Here is a 21658-nt window from a genome sequence, read left to right on the forward strand (position 1 = left end):
TGTTGGTGCGTTGATTTAGCTGGAGCTCCTAAGAGAAGACTGGCTGAGTGGTTTGTTCCCCTCTGCTGAAGACTATGACCTCTTTGACTCTGAGACCTCTCTGACGTTCTAAACTTTCTCTTACCTCCTAGAAAGTGTAAACGCCCTCTTCTTCTATGAATTTAAGCAATCACTCACATAGCATACACTTGGTGCTGAAGTGGAACAGGTGATGTTTTAGCCTCTGACATCGATCTAGTTCTGAATAAAACAAACAAATAAAAAATCTGCACAAAAATGTTTGAGCAAAGGTGTAGCTATTTATACAACTTTGATATATATAGACTCTAGAATTGTTGGTGATGATGGCAATAATAATAATATTAATAATAATAATAATAATAATAATAATGAGAATGGGATGAGGGATTTATGAGTGTACGATTGAACAGATTCTGTGTGTGTGTGTGGGTGGGTGTATGAGTGTAAGTGGGATAGAGAGAAAGAAATCTGTGAAAATGCAACAGTACAGAAATGGCGGTAGAAACAGGATATCGATATGTACCTCCACTGTCCTACCAAGTGAAACATGCTCACTTCATCCAACATGTTCATACTCAAAGCTCCAGCTCTCTCTCTTTCTCTCTCTCTCTCGTTTTCTGGATTTAAGACAACAGCCGATACCTTTCCAAATTTATAAGTGGTATATCAGAGTGAGTTCTAGAAATAAACTCCCTGATATTGCACTTGATATTCAGTTTCTGCCTTTTGACATTTTATTCAGTGCAGTTGCATGTAGTGGTTGCTGGTTCAAGCCCCACCACTGCCAAGTTGCCACTGTTGGGCCCCTGAGCAAGGCCCTTAACCCTGAAGTTGCACTCTGTCATAATTATAAGTCACTTTGGATGTAAATGTAAATGTATTCCTTTAGCTATTGCCTTAAACTGTAATACACTCTTCTATAAACATGTACCACAGTTAAATCGATATAAATTAATTCACTAGTATACACGGTTAATTACGGAGGTAGCAAGCCGTGCATAAATACACTCAATACATTTGCCCAGTTGGATAGTTGCAACAGTGTAATGTGATAAAAACAGACGGCTAAGAGATCTTGACAAAGTAAGCTATATTAAAAACTAAAACGGAGGGCAAAAAGTTACTGCAATACATTTTTTAATCTTTTATTTACAGAAAGATATTTTCATGCTATGTTTTACGTTTGGCAAGTATCTGATCCACTTACGGACTCTGCGCCTGACAGCTCATGCTTGACACACTCTATACTGTACAGGCTGCGAGGCGGAAGACAGCGGAGAAGCGCGACAGAGGAACGTAGGAGGGGGAGGTTGCTGGAGTGAGAGTAGGTGACAGAGCTCGATAGGAAAGAGATCGAACACGGATTACCATCATTACCGCAGCTGCATTTCACCAATAAGAGAGAGAGAGAGAGGCAGAGAGAGGGAGAGGGAGAGAGAGAGAGAGAGAGAGAGAGAGAGAGAGAGAGAGAGAGAGAGAGAGAGAGAGAGAGAGAGAGAGAGAGAGCACAAGACAGAGTGCACACATTGCCGATGAAATCGCTTAACCTCTGTGTTTTCTGCCTTGCAAATGGGGAAGTAGAAACGAAGCCTGCTTTCGGAGTTTCAGTGTGGCAGAAGCTGTCATAAGCGCAATTTCAGATCTTTAGATCGTAAGGGTTAAGGCAAAGTAGCTGCTTGCGCTTACTGAAAACGATGGAGTACTGGAGACAATGCGCCTCATGGTTGATCAACTGCAAGGTGCTCCCACCGAACCATCGGGTAACATGGGAATCGGCACAGGTATTCGACCTTGCCCAGACTCTGCGGGACGGGGTGCTTCTGTGTCAGCTTCTCAACAACCTGCAAGCACAGACCATCAACCTAAAAGAGATCAACCTTAGGCCACAGCTGTCACAGGTAAGATCGTCGCGCATCAACATTATTACAGGGACTGTTAGTGGAAGCGTGATATTGGTAATATGTCACGGTTTTCAAAAAAAAGGCAGCACACAATTAACAGAACCGCCGAAGAAGCTATATTTCGTAGAAAAAAAGAGTTTAAAATCACCAGAAACGGGGAGAGGTATCTTACACGTACTGGCGCGATTCAGTACAAAAATGTTTGGTTTTGAGGAGCGGCTGTGCACCGCTATCCGCGAGGCGGTCTACGTTCTAGGGTCAATTAACAGAGTCTGCGCGTGAGGTGTACACGCGCCCTCAGCACTCTTCTTTAAAAGTGAGAAAGGAGAAGACGAGAAGCACACTTAAGGTGGCATTTTTAATGGAGCGTAAAAAGCATTAAAAACTTTTACAATAAAAAAAAAAAGATTTCATTGCGTCTTTTGACTTCGATGTGTTAAAGTTGCACAATAGTTCTTGAAAGCGTTTGCTTTTCTGAACGTAGTGACGAGTGTGATGAGAATGTGCGCATTCGGTGCGGTGTTATTAGTGTGCTGTGTGAGGTGAAAGCAGCAGCTGTTGGGTCAGTGGGGTGCTCACTTTATTGAAAACAGTGCAGGCAGCCACGTCTCTCGCTCCACGCCATCAAGCACCATCTGGCCAAAGACTGGACCACATTATACAATCCTCTCATATGGAGCAAAACCTGAGCCCTCTACTGGGCCCAGTAACAGCAGAGTGCATGCACAGGGAATAGATTTTCACTATGACCTCTGATGAACCTCTAGTTCATTGGGGCACACACACACACACACACACACACACACACACACACACACACACACACACACACACACACACACAGAGGCACACATGCAGCCATGCAGACATACTCAAGAAAACAATGACCTTCTGTGACAACTGTACTGAAATATTGAACTGTACTGAAATATTGAACTGTACTGTAAATATTAAATGGTACTTCATTTTTGCTTCCATCAGCTGCAGTGACATTGTAAGAGGATTCTAGGGAGCCCTTCTACAAGTTGAGACCATTCTCCTTTAGTAGAGTTTTTGTTAAATCTCTGATGATGGTTCATGTCAAGTCTGTCCAGAAATGTTATCTTGATGCATATTTCTGCAGGCTTTTTTTGCTTTAAATTTGTGGCATTTTAGTGTGATTGGATAAACAGGTTGAACATGTGCTATGCTGTTTACCAGAGAGTCAGCACCAGCCTGGGCACTCAGCTCTGCTTTTATCTGCCAAAATATTTGACTGTTCTGTTCTTTCATTTAAACTATCAATAATGATGTACTATTATTAAGTTAGGCCTAAAAATATAAAAGATTAATTTGCATGCAGAATTGATTAAAGCCTTTTCCTGTCCAATAATATTTCCAAGAAATTACAAAACAAAAGCAACCACAAACCAATAAACAAACAGCTAAATCTAGCCTTGGTGTTCAGTCCATGTGAAGGTAAATTTCCATAGCTGAGGGCAGAGATGTGAGTGAATTTGAGCCTTGCATGAATTATTCATGAGTTTTATAACAGCTATTTTATCATCGGCCCATTTAGACCCATGGGACACAGACCCTGCCCACCCAGGGGACTCCCACAGACAAAGCAGGGAAAGTGGGCTGGCACAGAGGAATAGCCCCTCTGCAATTCACCCCTGAGAGCACCACAAGCCCTCAATACTGCTGTGCTCTCAGCAATAGCCAGTTAATTACAGCATAATACTTCACCTCTTCCTTCCTTCTAAATGATGTGCAGCAGCAATGTGTAATACAGGTCAGGTCAGAGACACTGGCAACCTTCAGACTGCATTATTAGCGTTGTCTGCCTGGATGAACAGAGCAGAAACAACCCAAGCTCCAGAGCTTAACCAAAATGGGCCAACATGTGTTGCGTTTTAGGTAGTCCAGAAGTCATGAAAGTGGCAACTCGCATGCAGATGCTGAACTCTGGGTGCAGAGAGCTCAGAAGCATGGTTGTGAGCCTCCATTGTCAAATGCATGTGTGTGGTTTCTGCTGCCTAATGTGTGTGTGTGTGTGTGTGTGTGTGTGTGTGTGTGGTTGTAAAATAAAAGAAGTTTTGAAACTACCACAAGCTTTATTTTATTTTTTGGAAACATTTTGTCTATTAAGCGATGGACAAAAAAATTATTTTTTCCTGTAGTTTAATCTGTAATGCTTGTCGAAGATCAGTATTACTGCTGAACATGTGCACTGGCTTAGTCAAAAGTGATAGGCTGCAAGTTGCCTTAGATGAATCTCAGGTCTTGTGGTGTAATAACTGATCAATGCACATGTGGGGAAAGCACACTCTAAAAAGCCATTCTGATGTACCCTTTTTGAGCAGCCACGCCCAGGAAATGAGGAAACGGGATGGAGGAAGGAAGTGAAACTAAACAAATGCTATGCACAGTCTGTGCTGTAACCCTGAAGTCACAGAGCTATTGAGAACATGTCTCCATTGCTCTGCTTCACACATGCATGCCCACATCTACTCTATCTATACTTACTCAGCTCAAAGGTTTAAAAGACGCACTTAAGAGCATTGGCATTAATAGTATTAGTTTTGATAGCTTCATGCTTTTGACAGCTGTTTTGTTGTTTTTTGTAAGGCCAGGACACTTTAAGGTGTTAGAGTTATGTCTGATCTGTAGCGTTATTCCTTCACAGTCATCCTGAAACATGAGCTTTCGCTATGTTTCATGTGGCCTGTAATATTGTGCGGCAGCTTTTGGACTGTTGGAAATGGCCAGCGCAGCATCGGTGTTGCCTTTGATTTCCACACTGTGCTATAAGCCATGCAACACTAATCAACTGAACTACCACAGGGGGTGCTGTCTGGTCTCATAGGAGGATGCTGTCTGGTCTTCTAAGAGGCGCTGTCTGCACTTATAGGGCATCCTGTCTTCTCACTGGGAATGCTCTCTGCTCTCATAGTAGGTGCTGTCTTCTCTCAACGATGTGCTACCTGATGTAATGGTGGTGTGCTATCTGATCTTATAGGGGGCACATTCGGATCTCTTAGAGGGTGTGTTTGATCCCATAGGGGGCGATGTCTGGTCTGAAGCCAAGTCATGTAGCCATTCAACATCATACATTAATGAGTGCACATTTATGTGTTTGTAGTGACGAGATGCACATGGTCCATTTCACAGCCTAACAAATTTCCTAGACTACCAGAATATTTCTCTTTCTCTCTCTCTCTCTCTCTCTCTCTCTCTCTCTCTCTCTCTCTCCATACACACAGACTGACCTTTCATTCTGTTACCATGGTAACAGTCTCTACTGTACTTGATGGAGGAACAGGAAGCCCCATTTAGAGTAACATAGACTGTGCTGTGTAACCAATCAGAGCCATAGAATCATTTATATTGGTCCAGGTCAGAGAGAGGCATGCTCCTCAAAAAAGGGATTAGTCTTCATGGAAGAACCCATAAAACTTTCAGCTTGAGGAAAAGATTAATAAAAGCTTCTGTTTCAATACAAAGGTCTCTGGATAGCTCACTTTTTCTAATACTGGACTCGTACACTGGTGGCTGATGCTATATCAAAATACAGGAAATATGTACATAACCATTTTTCTTCAACTGCTTTATTCATAGTACAACTGTCATCATTGTGTTCATGACTGTCATAAGACTGATCACATGGCTATCCATAGTTTCAGAAAAGGAAGTGAAGTGCACACATTCATGCTGACCAGGCCATGGCCTTTGACTGTGACTCTTTAATTTTTCTTGGATAAACAGAATTTCTAAAGATTAAAAAGATACCTATGAACATTTCAAGATGATTTGTAAATTAAAATAGGCAAATGTGTCCTAAGTGAAGGGCTCTTGTTTCAGACAATCCATGGTTATCATGTTTGGGTAATTGAGCTGGCTGGGCTTATGAGTTTTGGATTGTATTCTGAATGTTGTAAAAAGCTTTTTGTCATTACTGATAGCATTAGAGAGTGGGGTGGATATAGATAGTTTGGGATATGTTGGTTAGAAGTGTTGGACATCCTGTCTGCTTCTAGAACACCGGAGCTGTCACTCCCAGTCCTGGTGAACTCATGCTGTGCACATTTGGCTGTTCTCCTTCCTTTACGATTACTTCATGACATGAACAAAGGAAAAGTGTAAAGTTCATAGACTGGACTCAGCCTTATACATAGAGCTAGTAAGATGTAGGGAGAAAGGCACATGGGATGCACCATCCCAGCAAAGCTGAAGATGAAAGCTAGCTAGCACTGCCTGATGGTGCATTGTTAACAGGCTACCATTAACCCTAGGTGCCTGAGCTATTCTTCTCTGTTAGTTAATGGACATTTTTACACAAGACCCTGAACTTTGTGCTTGAAGAGCATTCCAGTATGCATCTGCTGATTAAGCCAATTGACCGTGTAGTCGTCCACCTTCTTCCTCACCCGATGCATGTCCTCCTGTGACCTTTTCCTTTTGCCTTCATGTTTGTGGTCTCCATGTGCTTTTGAAAATGTAGTAAAATACTGTACTTTTTATGAGATATAGCATACTCAAAGGCATCTATGAGTCTTTTTATGAGATATAGCATACCCAAAGGCATCTATGAGTCTTTTTATGAGATATAGCATACCCAAAAGGCATCTATGAGTCTTTTTATGAGATATAGCATACCCAAAGGCATCTATGAGTCTTTTTATGAGATATAGCATACCCAAAGGCATCTATGAGTCTTTTTATGAGATATAGCATACTCAAAGGCATCTATGAGTCTTTTTATGAGATATAGCATACCCAAAGGCATCTATGAGTCTTTTTATGAGATATAGCATACCCAAAGGCATCTATGAGTCTTTTTATGAGATATAGCATACCCAAAAGGCATCTATGAGTCTTTTTATGAGATATAGCATACCCAAAGGCATCTATGAGTCTTTTTATGAGATATAGCATACCCAAAAGGCATCTATGAGTCTTTTTATGAGATATAGCATACCCAAAGGCATCTATGAGTCTTTTTATGAGATATAGCATACCCAAAGGCATCTATGAGTCTTTTTATGAGATATAGCATACCCAATGGCATCTATGAGTCTTTTTATGAGATATAGCATACCCAAAGGCATCTATGAGTCTTTTTATGAGATATAGCATACCCAATGGCATCTATGAGTCTTTTTGTGAGATATAGCAGATTCAAGGGCATTTATGAGTCTTTTTAACATTGTGGAATAACTGTGTTTTAACAAAATGATGGGCTCAGACAAAATGTATCATGCTCCTGTGGCATTAAAGTTCAGCTTTTTAAACATTGTCTTACAGTTTTTAGTGCAACCTGGGCCTATTTTACAAGATAACTACTGTTAACCACTTTCTAAAGTTGTATTTTCCGTCTGTCAGTGAAATGACATTGCTAACTGTCCAACATGTGCATTACTGGCACTTTTTTGTACTCAGTGTTTTCAGTGTCTTCGATTAGCTGCCGAAGGCCGCATGTTTAATGCCCTGTTTAGCATCAGCTGGTGCCAGTAACAAGCTGTCTGGCATGTGCTGGTTACATTATCTTCCAGCCTTAAAACTCTCTACACAGCGTTTCCTTACCTTGCAACCATTACAGAAAATCACATCGATGCATTCTGCAGCTGTCAGTTAAAGTGGGGCTTTACGAAACACTTCCTCTTCTGCAAAGAACAGTGTCAGTGTGCCAAACAAGTCTCCTGACATCCAGTGAATCATTGGGCCATGACTAATCCATTCCCACTGCTCTCTCTCGCTCCCTTTCTCTCTCTGATTAAACAAAATACCTTTACAGGCTGATACTCTATCCACTGCAATGGGACGGCTCTAAAGGTGGCTTGTGTGGGTGTAGTTCTGGGCCTGTGCTCATGTAATGTTCTGTTCGGTTGATCTCTACCTGTCCTGAACTGTAACACAGTACTGTTTCTCCTCTCCCTGCAACTTCTGGCCTGGCAGTACAGTCTGTTTCCTAAGCGAAAAAACACCTCCTCTCCATAGCTCTACGTAGGTCTGCACTCTCTCACCATGGAGTTGTATGAAGCACTGCTGTTACAAACTCTCACGTATTCTGCAAGGATCTGTTTTTGTGATTGGCTTTCAGAGGCCAGTCTTACATATTACGTTAAATGTAATGTAACATACAGTTTCATATAAGGGCTGGGATTGTTGCTGATAATAATAGAGCCTGCTCCTCTGGAGAGTTTACCAGGCTGTTGTTGTTAATTGATGTCAATGAACTAATAAGCACAGAGGTTGAATGTTTACCTAACAAGATTTGTCCTTTACTGTAGATCAGAGCGAATTTGATTAGACAGTATTGTTCACATTGGCTCCCACGTATCCAGTATCAGCGGTTGCCATGGAACCACAGTGCAGCCAGGAATACACAAGCAGACTGCAGAACCTCGTTGGGGTGTCATGATGAGATTCTCCATGTCTCTGGATCCTGTCGGGAACCTTCCGCCTGTTGTTTTTCTCATAGTTCCTCTTAGCTAAAGCCCCATACATGCATTGCACATTAGTTGTCTGTCTTCCTAGGCTGCATGAACACTCGCAGGAAGCCTTGGGATCCAAACGAGCCAGTATGGGACTGGTATTTCCTCCTCTTAAATCAAATAACGGTCAAACTGTACAAGAAGCCTAGACTTGCCACCTTGCACACACAGGTGTGTGCATATGCATTCAATCAGTCAAACGCACCCTGATCAGAGGAACCGTGAGTTGTTTTCGAGCCTGTGACGGCTGAGCGTGTGGAGATTAGCGGTGATCCGGCAGTAGGAGGGGTGAGGGCCGTGCACGCGTGCCTGTTCTCCCCCAGGGGAGAGTGGAGGGCTGTGCATCCATGTAGGGCCTCCTCTCAGGCCAGCAGGCTCTTGCAGATCTGTGAATGGAGCAGTGTGGAGTAGAGATACACTGGGTCATCAGCGTAATATTAAAAAAGATAAAATAGCATGAAACGTTAAGAGTAAATTATTTCCTTTTTAAAGTTATTAAAATTTAAAATCACTGGAGTTGTGTGCAGGCACTGTCACGTTTGTTGACATAGTATATTAGCTGGATAAGCAGAATTGTGATTGGTAGCAATGGCGAACGCATAAAGTGGGATACCAGTAAATACAGAAAAGCTTTTTCTTCGTTAAATGAGACATCTTATCCATTTTTGCCTTCATCCCTCCCAGTCGTATTTCTAAAATTACATTTTGGAGTTTGACAGTGATGAATAATTTTTTCAGGTAATCCAGTCAAAGGTACCTTCTCATATTTACTTTATTCACTTCACTTCAGTGTAACTCGATGGGTTGCATACAAATATTAAGTATATCAGGGAGAAAGAAAACAAAGAAAAATATTGAGAAAACATGAGAAAAGCTAAAAAAAGAAAAGGGAAAAAACTGCGAAGGTCCTTAAAATATAAGTAAATACAACAGAGTGAATTAGACTTGGTCTATAAGTGATACTGTTGTATACTGTGGAAATTAATATCTCCAATAGAGAGTGAAAAGTGCTTGTACAGAAGAAGGCTGTCAGCGTGTCAGCTTGGTGATATGTTTGGTGTCACAGCACGGCCCCTCCTTCTGACTCCCCTCCATGTCAAAGTGATGTCCTGTTGGTGTGTGTGTGTGTGTGTGTGTGTGTGTACGTACGTGTACGTGTACCTGGCCATGCCTATGCCTATTCTTGTTAGTTGATTATGTGCTACACATGTTTGGAATGTTTCATAGAATGCTCTACCTGATCTTCACCAAATTTAAATTGAATTTAAGTTAAATTACCTAATGGATGCAAGAAAAGGGTCATGTGACTGAAACATAGAAGCACCCACAAAGAGTAGTTCCTAGCTGAATTTGTAACACTATAATATTGTTTATTGCTTCAATTTTGCAGACAATATTCATTTGTATAAATTTACATTATCACCCAAGTCTAGAGTGAACCACAGTGCAGTAGTGGACATTAAATAGAATGGAAATCATAAGAAAGGGCAGAGTATGCCAAGAACCGTGGCATTATTTCAACTTCCTGTTTCCGAGGGATTTTGATCTGGTTTTTAACATACAAAAGAAATTTAGTTTTGTTTTTCACCCAAAGGATAAGCTTTAAATATAACACACTACAATCTTTGCTGTGTCTTAAAGAATTGCTTGATGCTGTCCTTCAAGCAGTCATGATCATAAACAACATTTAGCTATGATGAGTACATGTGAAAAACTCTTCAGTAAGAGAGTCTGCACCCCCTCATTGTGAACAGCATGATTTAAGTTAGGCTATCACCTACAACCCTTAAGTGTAGACCAAAGGCCCATTAAATATGAAACATGGCTGTTGTCACTCTTTCAGTGTATCTGGCTAATTGTCTCTTTTTCTTTCCTCCCCTCTATTTCATTCTGTGTGTCGTCTGTTTTCCTCTTGGGGTGTATCAGCCTGGCAAGCCTGCTTCCTTCTGATACCCAGCCACTGTGGGATGCTCTGGGATTCTGAGGAGTGTCTGCAAGATGCACTCCTCTGATAACACAAGGAAACCAAACATGTGTCTTATCTTTGCATATGTGTGACCCAAAGCCTTTTCCTCTAAAGTCTGTGATGTCTAGTGAGAGCTGTGAGGCCTACCCAGTGGCTTTGAGTGTGTGTGTGTGTGTGTGTGTGTGTGTGTGTGTGTGTGTGTGTGCGTGCGTGTGTGTGTGAGTGTGTGTGTGTGTGTGTGTGTGTGTGTGTGTCACTATGTGTGTGTCATTATGTGTGAGTCAATTCTGAGAGATGACAGATTAGTAAGTTTGAGTGTAACTGTTGATTTTATGTAATAATTTAACATGTAACCTCAAAAACCAAGTTTTAATTCTTGTTTGATGATGCATTTCCCTAAACAAATCTTCAGAGCACTCCTGTAGTGACCACAGTTACAGACAGTTTCCCTCAGTTGCCAGACCCCAAAAAGAAACAGCACTTCCTCTGAAACTCCATGTTGCTCAAGATAGACATAGATGTCCATCTCAGAATGTATTAGCCTAAAGAGTCAGTCTTTGGGGACCTGGATGGAGTTTTGTTGTAAAGGTTAGCAGTATATGGCTTTTAAAGCTTTCTATGAGAGAGCAGAGGGTCAAAGCTATAACAGTATACGCATTAAGATCATTATCAGGAGACCACTAGACTGCACACACCTGGCCCATAGATTAAAATTTCTGAATGATAATCTCTCACTTGACAGCACCACAGAATCCACCTTTTTGATTGCAGTGTCCTTTTGAAACATCCTCAAGCTATTATTGATCTGTTTATTTGATGTGACCCTTAACTTACTTATTAATAAATCAAGTGAAATGAGTAGGATGAACTGAAACATTTTTGCATGCACTGGTAATCACAATCAAACAGACATAGATATTAATATTTTAGATCATGTGTAAGATATTGTGAAGATGAAACAGTTTGACTAAAAAATCACTTATGGAAATGAGGCTCTTAAACACTTCATGTCTAAATAAAATCATGCTGTTGATGTCACAGATGAATGGCAGTAGGTATACTTATTTTTATGTAGCATTTTTTGCATAGCTCGTGTTTCATATATTTTCCACTATAGAAGACATTTACAATGTCAGTTTATTTATGACTGCATATCTAACCAGTATTTGATATTTATAATATCTAGTTACTTTGACTGCCTCTTTGTTAGTGATACTTGTTTGCTGAAAAGGTGGTTAATACTTTAGTGTGCAACATGCATTCATCTCTCTTCTGATATCAGGGGTCATTTTTGGACAGAGCTATAGGATGTGCAAAGCAAATGTTCACTACTGATATTTTTAGGCTAATTAATATGTCATTCATTAGGCTTATAACTGCAATGTTGGTAGGGCTAATTTGCATGTATTGTAATGAAACAATAGGGATGGCAGTGAAGGAAGTATTCTCGGCATCGCATAGGTTAGATTTGTGTGTGTGTGTGTGTGTGTGTGTGTGTGTGTGTGTGTGTGTGTGTGAGTGTGTGTGTGTGTGTGTGTGTGTGTGGTCCTGGATGTTTTGAGATATCATTGTATTTGAAAATGGAGATGTGATAGTGTACATTTTATGGTAGGAGGGATGAGGGCTGATGAAATTATTTGTATTAATTCCAGTAAATTGTAAACCAGACCTAAACTTCCTTTTACTCCATATACCGAAACCTAAACAGTTCAGGTTTTCTGTGTAAACCATGACACACATTTACAGTAAGAGTTATAGAGTCTTTAGTCTAAATTTGATGATGGTTAATAGTTCTTTTGTGGTTTCTAGTATGGCAAAAGACATCTAAACGTAACTATTATTTTTGATTTCACCCCAACTTCAGTCTAGACACAGGAAAAACTCCAGAGTTCCTTTGCAGGCATTTATGACATTCATCTGTCTTAAGGTTTACTTGTGGTTGCATCTACAATTTTGGTTAAGAAGCAAAAAGAATATATATAGTACTGTTTTTTTAATGAATCATATACATATTGACTCTAGCAGTACAAACTAGGAATTTAGTTTGATGCTATTTCCTACTTCACCTGAGTTGGTTAGTACTATAGCTGAGTTGGTTACTACTGCATCTATGTTGTTTACCACTGCATTTAAATTGGTTACGACTGCATCTGCATATGGAGATGTGAAAGCAAACATTTTACAATGACTATCGCTGGTATCTGTTCACAGTTCCTTTGCTTGAAGAACATCAGGACATTTTTGTGTGCTTGCTTGGAGGTCTTCGGAATGAGGAAGAGTGACTTGTTCGAACCCTTTGACCTGTTCGATGTAAGGGATTTTGGCAAGGTAAGACACCATTTTGCTCTCCTTTAAGCTTGTTTGAAGACAGGGTCCTGTAGGCACAAGCTGGTTCGAGAGATCCAGTGACCTGCTGAGTTTATCCTTCGTAATCTAACACGCGTGAATTAGCCAATCAAGAACTTCAGGAATGTCTGGTTATTAATGGTTGCAGGTCCTCTCAGCAGGGTAGATGTTGGTAGGTAGGCATGGAGGTCTTTTATCTAGGCCTTTGCTTACTCACAGTCATAAGAACTGTAGCTGTTTTCCTTTCTCTGGTGGTACAGCCTGTTCTCTTTTGAAGAGAAACATACAGTGTCTGTGTGTTGTGTCAGCATTATGCACTTGGAAAAAAATCCTGGCTCACTGGGGTGTGTGTGTGCTGTCAGCCTTGAATGCTTGAAATAAGGGTAGAATAGTCCAGGAGTTTCCACTTGTTAAATAAACCAAAGTCTGTGAGCTGGCTGTATTTTTAATAGTCTTTAAACAGCCAGCTGCTTCATTAATTCTGTGAGGTGATGCAGCTTTATGTGTGTAGTCTGCTGTGCTGGGTGTCTCAGCCCAACCCTGCTATTCCTGGTGCTCACACTGCTGTGGCTTTAATTAAGGATCAGGGCAAGACAGCAGGGGGGCAGGCCTTCCCCCCTGAGAAGGTGGAGCAGCTCTGCCAGGATGTGTGGCTCGTCCCTGGCTTTGATGCTCCTGTGCTGGTTATTTGCATCCTGAGATAAGAGGATTCACCTGTGTGATGAATCTAAATTTTTGACTCTTTCTGAAAATGTCTGCGTTATTCTAAAAGACTGTGATGATAGGTGACCTCTATAAGTGTGTTGATGTGAGTGATGAAAATGTTGGTGCATACATGTATCTCTGAAAACCATGTGTGTGTGTGTGTGTGTGTGTGTGTGTGTGTGAGTGTGTGTGTGTGTGTGTGTGTGTGTGTGAGTGTGTGTGTGTGTGTGTGTGTGTGTGTGTGTGTGTGTGTCTGTGTGTGTGTGTGTGTGTGAGTGTGTGTGTGTGAGTGTGTGTGTGTGTGTGTGTGTGTGTGTGTGAGAGTGTGTTTGTGTGTGTGTGTGTGTGTGTGAGTGTGTGTGTGTGTGTGTGAGTGTGTGTGAGTGTGTGAGTGTGTGTGTGTGTGTGTGTGTGTGAGTGTGTGTGTGTGTGTGTGTGAGTGTGTGTGTGTGTGTGTGAGTGTGTGTGTGTGTGTGTGTGTGTGTGAGTGTGTGTGTGTGTGTGTGTGAGTGTGTGTGTGTGTGTGTGTGTGTGTGTGAGTGTGTGTGTGTGTGAGTGTGTGTGTGTGTGTGTGTGAGTGTGTGTGAGTGTGTGAGTGTGTGTGTGTGTGTGTGTGTGTGTGTGTGAGTGTGTGTGTGTGTGTGAGTGTGTGTGAGTGTGTGTGTGAGTGTGTGTGTGTGTGTGTGTGTGTGTGTGTGAGTGTGTGTGTGTGTGTGTGTGTGTGTGTGTGTGTGTGTGAGTGTGTGTGTGAGTGTGTGTGTGTGTGTGTGTGTGTGTGTGTGAGTGTGTGTGTGTGTGTGTGAGTGTGTGTGTGTGTGTGTGAGTGTGTGTGTGTGTGTGAGTGTGTGTGTGTGTGTGTGTGTGTGTGTGAGTGTGAGTGTGTGAGTGTGTGTGTGTGTGTGTGTGTGTGTGTGAGTGTGTGTGTGTGTGTGTGAGTGTGTGTGTGTGTGTGAGTGTGTGTGTGAGTGTGTGTGTGAGTGTGTGTGTGTGTGTGTGTGTGTGTATGTGTGTGTGTGTGTGTGTGTGTGTGTGTGTGTGTGAGTGTGTGTGTGTGTGTGTGTGTGTGTGTGTGTGTGTGTGTGTGTGTGTGTGTGTGTGCGTGTGTGTGTGTGCATGTGTGTGTGTGTGTGAGTGTGTGTGTGTGTGTGTGTGTGTGTGTGTGTGTGTGTGTGTGTGTGTGTGAGTATTTTGACAATGGAGCCCCCACTGCTGTGAACACCATGTGTTAAAACACCCCACTAAATATGGGGCAACAGTCCAGAATGGATGTACTGTTAGTTCAGTTATATTGTATCCATTTAAAGTATACATTTTCTGTTTTCCACTCTAATAATTATCAAACTGGAAGCAGTACAGCAATGAGAAAAAGTTTGTGAACCCTTTGCAAATCTAAATTTCTGCATTTCTGGCTGTGCTCTGATCATCACTTATGTCATTACAATAAGTAAAGACCTGTTTAACAAAAAACACACAGACGTTTTGCAGTGCCATATCTGTATCAAACTATTCTTAGCCTGGAACCCAGTGAAATCATCTTTTGCACAGCGGGCATTTTCACTGTGTTCAGGACTTTTGAACATCAGTCTGCCTTTTAGCAAGCAAACTAACTGTGGGTAAGAAAGATGTTAGTGCAGGTCCTTGGTTTATGAATGTGTGGGTCACCATCATTCTGTAGAGTGACACATGGCCCTGTAAGTCTGTTATTTGTAAGGCAGGCAGGATCATCCTGAAGTCACGAGGGTAAGCCCATCTTTAGCTTTTACAGTGCTGACGAGTGAATTGGTCCCAGAGAGAAGCCTGCATGTCTTGATATGCTGCTCTTTCACTGTGTCACTCTGATGTTTTGTACTGCTGTGTAAAATAAGTGCACTATGTCTGCCAACCAGTGAAACCATCATCTGCCCATTTTCGGAGTTTGAAATGCCATCTCAAGTGGTGTAGCAGTTTTCAGTTATTTTGCGTTGAGAGTAACCATTTTTTCAGTTAGTGACTCTTCAGTGAGCATAGATCTGAAAAATTGACCTCACTTCTCCAGTGCATGTGTATTTCTATTTTTTTTTCTTAAAGGATTCTTTGATGTATGTGCCTTCGTGCTTTGCTGGGTCTCTAGATTTGGACAGGCCTGTTTACTTAGAACTGTAGCCCTTATAATTCCCAAACAATAAAACATGCAATGTTTTGACAAAAATCACTTGGTTTTTTCCTCTTTCATGCATGAGAATCTCCTAACAATTAGCATTCCACTTACATCTTTAAGGTGTTCCACATTTTCCTACAAAGTCAAATCAAATAAAAATGTATTTATATAGCGGTTTTTACAACAGATGTCACAAAGCAGGTTTACAGATGTCCAAGCCCCCAGTGATCAAGCCAAGGGCGACAGTGGCAAGGAAAAACTCCCAAGAGCACGAGGAAGAAACCTTGAGTGTAACGTCCTGAGTGCTGCAGGGCACGGAGCAATACGCGCAGGCTCCCTCCATTTTGACAGACATTTATTAACATATAATGCATACGACGAAAGCACTCACACATAACATAAACGGTGAACACAAATACACACCTAACTAGCGCAAGCTACGTGAACGTTAACGACGACGATGATGTAGCACGTGACCAGTGTCACGCGGAGCATTCTGGGACGTTGAGTGTAACGCGAGGTGGCCCGAGTGCCGCAGGGCGCGAGGCAGGGCGCGAGGCAGGGCGCGAGGCAGGGCGCGAGGCAGGGCGCGAGGCAGGGCGCGAGGCAGGGCGCGAGGCAGGGCGCGAGGCAGGGCGCGAGGCAGGGCGCACAGACTCCACCGACTGGCACGAACATTTATTTACATTCAACATGAAACACTAACGGCACTCACAAGAATCACTCACGCCTAATACAAAAAAAAAAAAACGATTAACATTAAACACTAAATACAACGAACACTGACTGTTACATCCACACGTTACGTCGACAATAACCAACACCTTGCACTCTTTGCCACGGGTTTATATACATTTAGACAGACGAGGCGCAGGTGTGTGCAGGTGTGGTTACAAACAAACAGCTCTCCCACTGTACTTGGCGGGCCCAACCACGTTACTCGGGGGAGGCGAGCGTTCTGTGATATGGAGAGGAACCAGGACTCAAACGGGGGCACCCCCATCCTTTTCTGGCCGACAACGGTCACCACAATAACAATAATAATTAAGAGAAGAAAACAAATGTAAATGAAAAAAAAAAAAAAAGGAATTAATGTCTAGTCCAACTTTCAGGTGGCGGTAGGAGTAGCCATGGCAGCTGAGATGGGTTGAGGTTCAGTAACATCACAACACCAGGGGTAGGTGTACCTCGGCAGAAAGAGAGACTAGATTATTAGGTATGTCCAGGTACGAAGGTGTGTAAATTAGGAAACTATAATGTGCAATGATGGACTCCAGCAGATGTAGCTATGGCAGCACAGCTAAACGGAAAGAGCCAGAAGGAAACAGGCATGAGGGCTCCCTGGAACATCAACACTCCGCCGCTCTTAGTCAACAAACTTGAGTGACAAGAGAAGTGAAGTGACAGCATCATAACATCCCAGTTTACCAGAACTCAATGCCCATGGACCCCAAACTGATGAATTTTGGTTTTCACAAAGTTTACCGCCTGATTTTTAGATCATTTTGCCAGATGTTTATATGGTATAGTGAAGTACATTTATAAGCATTTCATAAATGTAACTTTTTATTGACAAATACATCCAGTTTCAGCAAAGACTTACTATTAACAGTATTGACCCTTCTTTAAGACTTCTGCAATTCGCCTTGTCATCAATTCACCTTGCTTGGAAAAAGCATTAGTTCATTACCAAGTTGCTCTTTGAGGATGTTTTGATACCAGTCCTTATTCACGGCAGCTATCTTAGGCAAAATTGAGCAAATCCACTCCCTTGGATGAGAAGCAACCCCACACATGAATGGTCTCAGGATGCCTCAGTATACGCATGACACAGGACTCATGGTAGCGCTCACCTTTTTTTCTGGACAAATGATTGTCTGGAGATGTTCCAAACAGTCTGAAGGGGGCTTCATCAGAGAAAATAACTTCACCCCAGTCCTCTGCAGTCCAATCCCTATACTTCACCTCACTGTGCATGCAGATGCACTCACACCTGCCTTCTGCCATTCCTGAGCAAGCTCTGCACTGGTGGTGACCTGATCCTGTAGCTACATCTTCTTTAGGAGATGGTCCTAGTGCTTTCTTGACGTTTTTGGGCACCCTGAAGCCTTCTTCACTGCAGTAGAACCTCTCTCCTTGAAGTTCTTGATGATTTGATAAATGGTTGATTTACAAGCAGCAATGTCATTGCCTGTGAAGCCTTTTTGATGCAATGCACATGACTGCACATGGTTCCTTGGAAGTAACCATGGTTAAAAGAAGGAAACCACCATCCTTTTAAAGCAACCAGTCTGCACTTCTAATCAGCATGACACTGTGATACCAGCTGCCTTGTTAACACTGTCTCTTGAGCTAATGAAAATATCAGTGAAATGATGTTAGCAGGCCATTTTTTGGCAGTGGCTGAAATGCAGTGGCTGGAATACACAAATTTTTGTGATTAAATTAATTTTCATGGCAAGGAATGACTTTGCAATTAATTGCAATTCATTTGATCACTCTGATCTATCTAGAGTTAATGTAAATTGTCACCATAAAAACTGAAGCAGCAAACTTTGTGAAAACCAAAATTTGTGCTAGTTTAAAAACCTTTGGCCGTGACTATAGTTAATACAATTCCTGAATGCACAGATTTTGCATTCTGCATTCTGTACATCCCCCACCGCTCTTGTGTGGATATGTCAAATAAGATAATGTCTACTTGGTTTCTGCCTCAATTGATCACCATTTCAGCCATCAGTTGTTGGAAAGAACACTCTTTTAGAAACCTCATTGTCCCTGACCTCTGCTATGGTTGTGATCATCAGCTGTGTTCATTACCAAGCATTACCAAACATGGTAGGCTTAGAGTCAGGGCTGCTTTTCCAGCAGGAGGCAGCATTTTTTCTTCCTTAAAAGCTGTGTGTCTAATGATAGTTTATCTTGGGTCTAGGGCTGAAATGATTCTTTGAGAACCTCGAGTAAAGACGATAGACAAATATGTCTACTTAAAAGCAGACATCGAGCATAGCCAGAGTCCGAACAATCTGTACCATCATGCTTTGTTTATCACTGCAGAGACAGGACAGATTCACACAGCAGGGCGATCATGCATGACTCGGAAGATCATGCCATGCCACTGCTATTTTACAGAAGGTTCGCTGGCAGCATAGCTAAATGAGATTGTACTTAAATAATTACTTCTCATGTGTGTTGACAGAGACGTCTGTATATTTTTGGATCTATGCAATAGTAAATAGACTGGAGTAGGTTACATTACATACAGTTGAATTTCGAGTGAATTAATGGAATGAGCAAATATATAGGGAATCGCCTTTTATATACTGGGGAAGTAATAGGCTACACAGTGTTCTGAGAAGTCAAGACACTGATTTCAAAAATCTTTCACAACATTGTTGAGGCCCAATGAGTGCACTGCAAAGATTAGGGAAATTAGCAAATAAATAAAAAAATTAATTTACCTTCTTTATATTTTTCATATGTGTATACCAATCACACATGAAAATCAAACATTTGTGTTTGCCCTTCACATCAAAAATCACTTTGGATTGCTACACCAGCTTTGTCAAAAATAACGACAAAGGGATGTTCCATGCATATCTTGAAAAACGTGAAAAATAAAAAGGTATCTTGAAAAATATTATGGATACCTTTTTAAAAAATAATTTGAAATTAATATTTTTTTAATTTACTTATTTCATTTTGCATTTCAGAAAATGTTTTATTTAAAACCCAGAATATGGCACTTAAATACACTAAATTGGACTGAATTTGACAGATACTGTATGCAGTTTAAGCAATAAAATTTCTGTTCTAAAATATAAAGCAATTAGTTGTTAATTTTAAGAGACCTGTTTTACATTCTCTGTTGTATATTTGTTATATATTGTTGTATATTGCTCTTTAATAAAGAAAAAGTATTTTGTTATTGGATTACTTGATTAATCGATGGTGTGTGTGTGTGTGTGTGTGTGTGTGTGTGTGTGTGTGTGTGTGTGTGTGTGTGTGTGTGTGTGTGTGCGTGTATATGTGCAATCAATAGAATAGTTGATTACTAAAATAATCTATTGCTGCAGCCATACTTGGGCCACTGGATGTGATTTTGCTCAGCCACTGGGTACAAAGGGGCACCCTTCTAAAGAAGTCATGCAGTGTCTTACCAATTCCACAGCTGCCTTGATGTTAACTGACTCTCTCTCTCCCCTTTCTCCCGCTCTCTCTCTCTCTCTCTCTCTCTCTCTCTCTCTCTCTTTTTTTCTGTCTCTCTCCCTCTTTTTCTCTCTCCACCCTCTGTCTCTCTTTATCCAGCCTCCCCCCCTGACTCCCCTATCTTTGTCTCTCGTTTTCTCTCTGTTGCATCTTACATTTCTTAGCATAGGAGCGGTAGAGCGGTTCAGAGTGCACTCACACAGTGGGCTAGGGAACAGACAGCGCTGCTTCCAGCGGGCTTTTCTAACCGTCAGAATAAAACCCATCTGTGCTGCTGAGCTGTTGCTTGTGTGCGGCTCTAGTGCTGCTCTTTGGTTTTCAGACAGAAGCTTCACATGCATACCTACGCTACACTCAATGTAAGCTAGCATGGAGCTCGAATTACTTCCAATAACAGATGAGTAAAACAGACACATCGCAGCCTTCAGTGGTGTTCACAGACAGCTGAAAGAGCTGAACATAGAACCAAGCAAAAATAAGTAATGCTTTGAAATAAAAACATTCTGGCCATTTGAAGTTAGACATAGATGGTGTGCACACACAACATTTGTTTTGTTGCATTTCCGAGATACTGATCTTCTCTGCATTTTCAGGAGTAGACTGGGAGCCCAGCAGTATGTTGCTGGGAACGTTGTGAGTGTTCGAAAGGGCTACAATGTACAGATGGTGTTAGTGATGCTGTAAGAGTGTGTGAGGTGTGTGTGTGTGTGTGTGTGTGTGTGTGTGTGTGTGTGTGTGTGCGTGTGTAGATCACGAGGCAGGAAGGGGCCTTGTCTATAACCTCACACTTGCTGAGCTGCTGGGGGAGCTCAGAGTGAGTGGTGGTGTCAGATACACATAGATGCAGTGGTGAGTTCCCAACAAGGCCACGGCTGTAACGAGCTGTCTACAGATGCTGTCCTCGCATCCGGAAAAAAGGAGGCCCCGCCTGTTCCCCCTCCCCTCAGCCAATCAAAGCTCAGAATGAATAAATCACTCTGTGCTTGAATGAATTGGATGAAATGAATACACACTGACTTAATTTAGCTGATAAAGTGTTTCACAAAGAAATTCATTTAGCATTCAGATTTAACTTTATTATGTTCAGGATTTAAACCCCAAATGGAGACTGGTTATAATGAATGAGCATCAAAAGGATGCTGTATTGGACAGTGTTCTGGTATAGACTGATCTCTAGCATTCCAGGGACACATGATCAGCCTTGTTATCCAATCATCAGCTTTGTGATTGTTGGAAATGATCCATTTACACTTTTATGGTGAGACATTAAATAGTATGTAACAATGCAGAGCCAGCTGTGATGGATTGGGTTCCTCCTCAGCGTTAAACTAGTGGCTGTATTTCATTGTTTTTCTTCTTCTTTTTTGTTGTGCTGGCAATTCTGATAATTGACCCCCTGTTTAGATATGTGCATGCTCAGGGACAAACATGAATCTTTATGTTCCCTCCAGCACGTACACTGAAAAATTATGTGTGCTCATGCAGCAAACTGTAGTGTTTTTTTCTAAACTAATAAAGTCTTTGAGAGTTTCTTCACATTTTATAGAATCACAGTTGAGGGAGTATTTGTCTAGTGCTATGTATGTGTTTTTATTTCCAGTGCTGGTGACAGGGTAGTGTTTGCATTGCAGGGCTATGTTAGTGCAGTCCTTCATTAGTGTTGTTGAAGCTGAAGTGTGGTTTTGTTTTTGGTGCAGGGTGCTGCTGTGGTCAGAGTCTCACTTCCTTAGGGTACCTTACTGAGAACAGAGGCATGGTATGGTATGTAAATGCTAAATTGAGCTGTGTCTGACAACAGCAGCCCGGATCATACGTACCGCATCCCCCATGGCCCTCTAATGAGCTGACAGCACCAGTTAGGTGGTGGTGGATTTCCCCCTGGCCTGTGCGTATGGGC

At 41.7% G+C, this 21658-nt stretch overlaps 1 protein-coding gene across 3 annotated transcripts in view; it reads left to right on the plus strand.

The window, feature by feature from the left end:
* The first annotated feature begins 1465 nt into the window (after nucleotides 1–1465).
* The window catches only part of LOC113579380 (guanine nucleotide exchange factor VAV3), a 78267-nt gene continuing 58074 nt past the window's right edge, over nucleotides 1466–21658 (plus strand). For all 3 annotated transcript variants that reach the window (XM_027013279.2, XM_027013281.2, XM_027013280.2), the window contains exons 1-2: nucleotides 1466–1919; nucleotides 12576–12692. In XM_027013279.2, the coding sequence (XP_026869080.1) occupies nucleotides 1716–1919; nucleotides 12576–12692 (321 nt within the window). In that variant the 5' untranslated portion in view covers nucleotides 1466–1715. The remainder of the gene's footprint in view (nucleotides 1920–12575; nucleotides 12693–21658) is intronic.

This window comes from Electrophorus electricus, chromosome 10 (assembly GCF_013358815.1).
Source record: "Electrophorus electricus isolate fEleEle1 chromosome 10, fEleEle1.pri, whole genome shotgun sequence".
In the NCBI taxonomy this organism is placed as follows: domain Eukaryota; kingdom Metazoa; phylum Chordata; class Actinopteri; order Gymnotiformes; family Gymnotidae; genus Electrophorus; species Electrophorus electricus.